The following is a 9398-nucleotide window of genomic DNA, read 5'->3' on the forward strand; positions in this document are numbered from 1 at the left end:
TTACGAATGTGATCATACACAGAATAATGTGTCCACATAATCATAAAATTCTTTAAACGGCATTTTCTTAAGGTTTTACACTTAAAGAGACAGACGATCTCCTTAACCTTGCCCCCTGAATATCTTACAAGGAGATAACATGCTTTCGTTCAGGATATTTCACTGTGAAGACCGGTAATGTACTAGGGCTACTTGGCCAGGTGATTTGAGATCCAGATGCACTTACAGAAGTGGAGAAATACTGTCACCTTGTGGATAGTCAAAGTACTACAACCTTTCGATCGTTAGTCGGTTGACTACAGCGGAGAAAGAAAAAAAAAACATAATAGGCCTACGTAACGCGAGTTCATGTTCACATTACTTGTTTGTATTGCATATTGTTTAAAATAAATACATTGTTTACCTATTGGTAACATTGTTTTTCATTTTCAATTATGTATTCTTTTCTTGTCTGCACTGTTGGGGAAGCCTGAAAATCAAGCATAGTGTAAATAACCCTGTCCTGTGCATTTGAAAATCAACTTGAACTTAAATGGTTCAATAGCATTTGATCCAATCCAGGACAATCTCAAGTTACTCGACATCTTTTCAAAAGGATAGAAGCCTATTGAGTGTGCTATAAATACAAATGATAAATTAATATATGCCCTTTAAAGGAAGCAAACTCCCTTTCATGGAATCATATGCCAAGTTCTCCTATTTTCCTGATCCTCTCACACAATGGACTGCTAAGTGTGTTTCTTTAACAAGAATGTAATCGGACGGAATTGGCACAATGGTTTTTTCATACTTTAACCTCCCTTTCCTGTCCAATGTGTTTGGGGTGAAAATAATGTCACACTTGAGTCAATTTACTCTGGTAGTGATTTGGCTAAAGAACCTTCTATGTCCTGTGCAAGTAACACTTATCTTACGACGGACCTGTGGGGAAAAACACCTTCCATCGTGATCTTGAGAAAACAAAAGGCCTCTCTAATTGTTTAAATGAACGTTCACACCACCATTGATACAATAAATGTTTTGAATACACTTCATCTCACTTAAGGCAAAATACTTCTGAGTCAGCCATTAAAAAAAACATTCTCTATCCTGTTTTTATAACCGCATGAGTCGAGAGCAAAACATGAAACGTACACCTTTTGTGTAAAAATGCAATACAGGCAAAATATTCGTTGTCTGAATGCTGAGTAAAATAATAAGCAATATTTGGAAAAATAAAAACCTTGCACCTGACTTAAACAAGTGCTTCAAACAGGATGTTTTGAATGTACAGTGTTTATTTTTCAAACAGTATCATGGCTACTTCGATAACAAATATGTAATAAAAAGAAAGACGCTATGGAAACACATTCTCAGACAAGTTTCAGACACAAAGAAACAGACAACATGTTTGAATAATATATTAACATTTATAAACCAGTTAATATAATATGATGTTAATGATTCTGGAGTCCAGGCTTTCTGTTAAGCCTCTCAACAGCCTTTCATGTGAACGGTTTGACCCATCGCCGCTCCACAGCAGGGCCGCCTCAACAGTAGGCACGTCCTCTCCTGCTGATCATTCACTCGACCCTGGGATGACCTCTGTCCAGGTCAGTTGAGGTAAACCTCTGCTTCTTTCAGTACCTCTTCCTTCTGCTGGAAGTAGTCCCTGAACCAGGTTATGTGCTGCTCCTTCTGGCTCACGGTCAGGTGAGGGTTGTGGGACAGGCCCACCACCACCAGCTCCATAAAGTGGCGCACGGGGCCCTGGCGGGGGAAGCCCTCCTCCAGATGCTTCTCCAGGAACACGTGCTCATGGAAGGGAACGCCAGCCTCCTCCTCCAGCCCTGCGAGACAGACACACAGAAAGACAGTCAGAGAGAGAGAGACAAACAGGGGAGAAAGAAGCTTTAGACGTCACTGAGATGAGGTGACACGATCACAGGGTTTGGTATAGCTCAGTAGTTCAAGGTTCAAATCCCTCCAGTGTACGTCTGCTAAATGAATACATTACTATGATTCTTCTTCTTCATGCATAGTTATGCATTTCAAATAAACTGTAGGAACTGACCAGCCTCGTTGTTGATTGGATACTGCCACAGTCTGCCCTCTCTGGTCCACTTAATCATCTCCTCAAGTCCATTACGGGACTTCAGATTGGCTGACAGGGCTACTTCGTTTGCTAACTCGATGTCCCATAGGGTTGGTGAAGCTTTAAATAGCAGAACACACAATCATGTTGCAGACATTTTATGTGATTAACTGAATTTGATTAAGTCAATTACCAAGCACTTTTAAAAAGACAGAAGACATCAGCTCTCCCCAAGGAAGCAAGCTTCTTATCCCTCACCAGTGTGTGTGTCTGCCTCGACATGCTTCTCGGTAGTGGGGTTAAAGATGTTCATCCTCTTCCTGGAAAACAGGCTCCTCCTGACAATGAGATTGTAACAGGGTGATTCAGGTGGGGATCGAGCTACAGACCTTCTGCTTGGGGCACCCAAACACACAATGGATTTGATATGGACTTATATCTATTAAGATCATTATAATAATAACAACAACAACAACAAAGGTAGCAGGTTGGGTTGACTCGACCCCTTGACCCTTGAACCTGTCCCATCTTTACCTTCCCCTCACTCCTTCCATCTCAGCCATGATGCCCCTGTCAAGGGTGGACTTCTCATCTTCGTCGAAGCGGATCTGATTGGTCGACCAGGCATTCTGTCTGGGGCTCGGTCGCTTCCCCACTTTCATGTCAGCAATAATATTCCTGAGATGAAAAAACATTATGAAGCGAAGTTGTGACGTTTTGCACTTTCAGGTTCACATTTTTTTTTTTCCCCAGACGTTTTAAGATTTTTTTTCCTCTCCATGAATGTAATGTACCCAATGTTGGTGACATCGCCGGTCTTCTGGGCGTCTGCGAGGGCCTCGTGTTGCTTCAGCTGCTTCAGCAGCTCTGACTCTGCCTGAGGGGGGTTCGGCAGAGTGGACGCCGCGGCTGACACAGCAGCCATCATCTCCATACTTTCACTACACACAAACGCACACAAAATAGACGAGTTTGAACTTCTAGATCTGCAGTCGAATGCTCTACCACTGAGCTCTACCCATTCCCCACTGTGAACGTAGACTCACCTTTGGGGTGGAGCGGGAGTGCTGGCTTCCTGAAACATGCTGATTGTGCTCTCCATTTCTGCTGGTTTGGGCCTGGCCACAGAATTCAACCTGCTCTGCACTTTCAAGGCTTTGATGCTCTTCTTGGTGGTTATCTCAACCTTCATAGCTCCCAGGAGATCCAGCAGGCTTTCCTTCACGTTCTTCTCTGGTTCCTCGATTTGGTGTTTTAATCCCTCCTTCACTTTCTGAAGTCTATGCTCTTCTGTCTTGCTAACCTCCATGTTTACTACTGGTGCTGGCTCTTCAGCTGCTTCCATACCTTCTTTGTGTTCAGTTGCCTCTTGTGAGTTCCCGCTTTTCATTTCATCTGCCAACTGAATTACATTTTCTGCATCCATCTTAACCTCTACCAATTCTATCTTCTCAGTTACTTCTTGGAAGTTAACGCTTTTAATTTCATCTGCCAACTGAATTACATTTTCTGCATCCATCTTATCCTCTACCAATTCTATCTTTTCAGTTACTTCTTGGAAGTTAACGCTTTTAATTTCATCTGCCAACTGAATTACATTTTCTGCATCCATCTTAACCTCTACCAATTCTATCTTCTCAGTTACCTCTTGGAAGTTAACGCTTTTAATTTCATCCCTCACCTCTGTGACATTTTCTGTCTCCATTTTAAACTTTGCACTATGCTCTTCGAAGTCTGTATGTTTCATTTCTTCTTGTTTAGTTGCCTCTTGTAAGCTTTCACTTTTGATTCCATCCCTCAACTGGGTGACAGTCTCTGCCTCCATCTGAACTTCTTCCATCAGCTTTTCAGTGTTTATGTTCTTATTTTCTTCGTGTTTAATTGCCCCTTCTAAGCTTACATTGTTTGTTCCGTTGCTCAACTGATTTACATGTTCGGCCTCCATTTTGATTTCACCCATTTGCCCCACAGACTCTACCGTCATCCTGCCCTCTTCGGGGGGTTCAGCCTCCTTCTTTTCCCCCACATTCGCTGCCTCCGACTCACCATCTTTCTTAGCATTGTTCTCGATATCTTTTTTAGGATGAAGCGACCCTTCTTTTTTTTCGCAGTATGTGGTTGACGTTGTTCCAAGTGTCCTAAACCCCACTCCATTCACAGCCCTGCAAAGGTTACATACAAAGACTGTATCAAACACGTTAACACGATGCAACTGTCAAAATGCTCGATTTGCTGGCTGACATTGAAAACAGTAGGTTGCTCTCTGGAAGCCAACAGACTTGTAGTGAGAGGGCACATGTCATCAACAAATAACTACGTTGTTATTTTAACAACAGTGCTGTTAATGTGTTCACATCTGTCACTGAGAAAGTTAGCTATTAACAAGTTAGCTTCCTAACTTCACTAACGCTACCTGCCGTTAGACCTCCTGCCCTTGGTCTACAAGCAGATTAGCTAGCCCTATCCATCTGGTATTCCTTCGTTTAGTCTTTTATAGACAACAATGCAATCTTACCTAAAAGGGAGTGTCACTGTGTCACATTTTGTTGTCAATACACACGCCTCTCGCCTGTATATTGCACGGTTGTGGGTCTGATAAATCGAAAGAAGCAATCTTCTGTACATGATTGTTCTTCACAGACGTCTGCAATGTCGTCCATGCACGTTACATCGAGGTGCAACATTGACAACGCTCCGGCTTGAAGTGAAACAAAAAGCATTCTAATGGTTCCGTCCAGCTGATATGCAAACTGTCGAAAGTTGCTTTATTATAATTTACAATGTTCTTGTATCATAATGTGAAAACATGATTAAACATATTAAATATTCCCACTCGAATAAGCCCGTTTTATCTATGACTAAATGTCCCAATTACTTCTACGGGCTCTAGGACACTACGCTAAACCAGAGGCGGCAGTATCTTCTACAGTCTTGATTTGCTTCGAATCATTGAGCACTTGCTTTCTCAGGCTAGTCGAACCTGTGGGGTTATATCCAGTTTTACCGGCAGTCTGATGCAAACCCACACTTTGATGACATGCCTCCGCTTGTTGCCGAATTCCTGAACCACTCGATGTAGCATCAAACGTAAGTTCACGTGGGGTTACTTACGTTCTCTGACTATGAACGCGAATTTACTGTAAATGGAAGAAATAGTCTACATTACTGCTGTAGCCACACAGGGGAGTGGGAACTCCATGTCCTCGGCGGCATATTGTCCTTGTCACCGTTTGAGATTGCCTCTTTATTTATACTGCTTTCTACTTGATACAATTCATGTGATATGTATCTAGTCTCATCTTTACCAACGTGTGTTTTCCGTAAGTAGATGAACTGACTAAATCTTTCTATAACATAAATCCATTAGTTACAATAGAGTTGTTAGCTGTTGGCATGGTCGCATGTGACCTCTGTCTGCCCTGCGAGCATCATTTAGCTACAAATAAATTCTGAACTATTCCCATAGACGTATTTTACATAAATAATAACCAGCTAGCGTCGATCTCTGTTGGCTGTTGCCTTACTTGAAGTTACATTACTATTGAAGGTTGTTGACAAGGAACCAAGACTGTCAAGTTCCAAGATATCATGGCCCCTCATCCCGCGGTTCAGGCCGTCATTGACCTCTCTGCTGGAGCCATAGGTAAACCACAATCTATGTTTATAATGTAACACATGTATGGGTTAAACAAGGTGGCTCAAAAACACATCCTGGCCTACAACAGTAGTGTGCTTGGGAACAACTGAGAAACTACTAGAAATTAAAGTAAAAAATAAAAGCTTTTGTACGTTTGACTCATTTGATCCCCTAGGACATTGCTGACTGGTGTCGTTTTCTCCCCTAGCCTGCCTCATTGTGTTTCCAGTCAGTGTGTTTCCACACAGCATCACGGCTCATTAGCTCTCCACTAAACAAACTCTGATTTCTGGTGCCAGTTGACACAGGTCGTTGGGACGAGAAAAAAAAAAGATGGTTCCCCAGTGCTGTTTGTCGTTGGTGTGAGTTAGATATGTTAACCTGTGACCTCAGTGCCCCCTAACCCTGTGAGTTCCATGACCCCTGAACCTGTGACCTCTATGCCCCCTGACCCTGTGACCTCCATGCCCCCTGACCCTTCCTCTTCCGCCTTCAGGAGGAACAGCTTGTGTCCTGAGTGGCCAGCCCCTGGACACAGCCAAGGTGAAGATGCAGACGTTCCCCTCCATGTACCGGGGGTTTGTCCACTGCTTCATGTCCACCTATAGGCAGGTGGGACTGAGGGGGCTGTACCAGGGCACCACCCCAGCCCTCATGGCCAACATAGCTGAGAACTCAGTGCTCTTCATGAGCTACGGTTTCTGTCAGGAGCTGGTGAGACTGGCGGCAGGGCAGGACAGTGGAGCAGCTCTCAGGTGAGAGACCAGGACTGGGGAAGGTTAACCTGACTTTTCGAAAGCAGACCATAATGAAGGGACAAGCCGTGGAATTATCAACACATATCGGAGACCTGTATCATATCAGTCACATCCAGGGCTCGCAACTAACCTTTTTCCACGTTGTCACAGTAACCGTCCCGAAGTGCAAAATGAATCATCCCAAACTGAACTTGACCTGTCCCAAAATGTAAATTCTTGTGTTTTTGCTTTTTGACATTCTGATATCTAGGTTATTTGCAACATTATTTAAGTAATTCATACAGTCGTGGGGCTCAAATCAATGTCTGAATTTCAATGTGAACACATACACAATAGAATATACAACTTTCTTGCTTGTTTCATGGTGGGGCTTACACAATTCTTGGTGTGGCAGTAATAATAAAGTTTCTAAAGGTTTGTGGTGACTGGGTTATATAGGGTCACAGGCACCATTTGACGTGAGGCTAGGGTGACGGGAGGTTATACCGTTTTTACCGCTTTTATATTTAATAAACTAGAACACCCCAAACGAAGGCACTTCAGTCTGGACATTGGTTCTGTACAGCGCGTCATAAACTGTATCCCCCGCACCCAGAAGCGACTACTACAACAGGACTGGATGGTCGCTACAAAGTTGTAGTTTTTTCTTCTCCAAATTCTCTCTTTCTCTCTCTCATAGTGACGTGCAGAAAGCCAGCGCAGGGTCCGTAGCGTCCATCTTCTCCTCTCTGGTGCTGTGCCCGACAGAGCTGGTCAAGTGTCGTCTCCAAGCCATGTATGAGATGGAGGCGTCGGGAAAGATCTCCGGGGGACACAAGTGAGTGCTGCGTGTTCAGACTGTACGTCTTTGGGGCTTTTCAGTGTTTCATACCGGCCAGGTAGCATCGGCTCGACAGGTCGCACCAACTATATGGAACCCATAGGGAGTCAGATGGCTGAGCGGTTAGGGAATCGGGCTATTAATTAATCAGAAGAATTAATCACCCTACTTGCCTCAGGGGATTGTCCCTGTACCTGCTGTAACTCACTCTGGATAAGAGCGTCTGCTAAATGACTAAATGTAAAATGTAAACTATATGACTAGAGGCAGTGGTAGCGGACAGCAGCAGGGGACAGTGACCCAAATAGGTAGCAGTAACATGGCCGTGGACAGTAGGATGGGGCTCTGACTGTCTCTGGCCCATGCAGCACCGTGTGGTCCGTGGTGAAGTCTGTGATGAGGACGGAGGGTCCGTCTGGGTTCTTCCTGGGTCTGACCACCACCATTGCCAGGGAGGTGCCCGGGTACTTCTGCTTCTTCGGGGCGTACGAGCTGTGTCGCTCCTCCTTCGCCGACTACATGAAGTGTGACAAGGACGACATCGGTAAGGCGGTGGCACCATCCGTGGACTAAAGCCTGACTTTTTCTCTTTGTAGAAGACTTGCCTTTTCATGTGTTTAGTTATGTGTGCACCTTTTCTGTGTTTTTCCTCTTTGTATTTACCACAGTCATTTCCTGCTTGATTGCTTTTCATAAGGCCTATATAGCACCCTTATAAATTATGGAAGACTTAGCTCAATGTACGGTCCGTTTGTATGTGTGTCAAGGTGTGGCCCCAGTCGTGTTCAGCGGGGGGTTTGGAGGGGCTTGCCTGTGGCTCGTGGTCTATCCCATGGACTGTGTCAAGTCCAGGATCCAGGTGATGTCCATGACCGGCCGACAGGCGGGCTTCTTCAAAACCATGATGACCATCGCGAGAACTGAAGGTAGGACAAGACCTCTTTAAACCCGTATAGTCCAATGTACTCTTATCAATGAACTGTTATCGATATACTGTTATCAATGTACTGTTATCAATGTACTGTTATCAATGTACTGTTATCAGTAAGTGTTGTAAATACGGTGTCTCTCATGTCAATTTGCTCTGTCTATTCATTTAGCAGACGCTTGTATCCAAAGGGACATGCAAATGCTCCATTCTGCTGTGGCCTACTTTGTACATGCACCCTCAGCAGTAGGTGTTGTGTGTGTGTGTGTGTGTGTCTGTGGTGCGCAGGTGTGCGGGCGCTCTACTCCGGCCTCACGCCCACCATGATCCGCACGTTCCCCGCCAACGGAGCCCTCTTCCTTGGTTACGAGGTCAGCCGCAAGATCATGATGAAGCAGTTTGACAGCTGATCGTCCTCCCAGCGGACACGGTCACCTGGCGTCGTTTACATGACCTCACCCTGTGTGTGTGGACTTCTCCCTACCGATCCACCCTCCTCACGCTCCTCCTTTCCACCCTCCTCACGCTCCTCCTTTCGTTGTGGCGATCATCAAGTTTTTAGCTTTTTTTTTTATGTTAAAAAATGATCTGGTTGACATGGGGAAATTGTCACCAAGATGTGTGAATAGTATGTATAGATGTATGTTTTATGTGAATTAACATTAAGTATTTAAAACTCATTGTGTCATATATTATTGTATCAGTGCAATGATACATACACACACTCCCTAACACACCTCTAACACTCATAGAGGATGGAAGGGGAAACCGATTGTCCTCATTCATTGAGTTCTTATAATAGTTTTAATTACTCCATAGTACTGTATTTAACAGATATTTTAGGTCCCCTTTTCCAAGGTGCCTGAAATGTAACCCAATGTTTTAGTTCCGGTTGATGTTCGCCTTTTAAACTATTATGTTTTGCCTTTTCATCTCTGAACCCATTTTATTTGAAGAACTTTGCACAAACTGTTGTAAGAGACAGACATTCCATTTCAGTTTTTTTTTTTTATCTCCTAAAGTTCAGCTACATTTATAACGAAAACATTTATAACAAATCAAAAATATATATCAGATGCAAAATAAATTAGCTATCTGAAATGAGAAGATACATTTTGTTGTAACAAGAGTTTTGTACTGTAATGTATGACCTACAATAAAATATAACTGGAGGACAAAGG

The 9398-nt window shown here is 43.7% G+C and overlaps 2 protein-coding genes across 2 annotated transcripts; one reads left to right on the top strand and one right to left on the bottom strand.

Annotated features, from left to right (window-relative positions):
- Nucleotides 1-1257: 1257 nt before the first annotated feature.
- On the bottom strand, nucleotides 1258-4754 carry mrps31 (mitochondrial ribosomal protein S31). The gene is made up of 7 exons (XM_084697461.1): nucleotides 4590-4754; nucleotides 3121-4236; nucleotides 2869-3015; nucleotides 2609-2752; nucleotides 2333-2412; nucleotides 2054-2194; nucleotides 1258-1829 (listed from the first exon to the last, which is right to left on the bottom strand). The coding sequence occupies exons 1-7, from the start codon at nucleotides 4697-4699 to the stop codon at nucleotides 1594-1596; spliced, it is 1974 nt and encodes a 657-aa protein (XP_084553587.1). The 5' UTR covers nucleotides 4700-4754; the 3' UTR covers nucleotides 1258-1593.
- Nucleotides 4755-5015: 261 nt separating this feature from the next.
- On the top strand, nucleotides 5016-9387 carry slc25a15b (solute carrier family 25 member 15b). The gene is made up of 7 exons (XM_084697428.1): nucleotides 5016-5161; nucleotides 5622-5717; nucleotides 6208-6466; nucleotides 7149-7286; nucleotides 7658-7833; nucleotides 8057-8215; nucleotides 8506-9387. The coding sequence occupies exons 2-7, from the start codon at nucleotides 5663-5665 to the stop codon at nucleotides 8625-8627; spliced, it is 909 nt and encodes a 302-aa protein (XP_084553554.1). The 5' UTR covers nucleotides 5016-5161; nucleotides 5622-5662; the 3' UTR covers nucleotides 8628-9387.
- Nucleotides 9388-9398: the final 11 nt, after the last annotated feature.

The sequence above is a fragment of the Hypomesus nipponensis genome, chromosome 5 (assembly GCF_054491055.1).
Source record: "Hypomesus nipponensis isolate SF chromosome 5, ASM5449105v1, whole genome shotgun sequence".
In the NCBI taxonomy this organism is placed as follows: Eukaryota; Metazoa; Chordata; class Actinopteri; order Osmeriformes; family Osmeridae; genus Hypomesus; species Hypomesus nipponensis.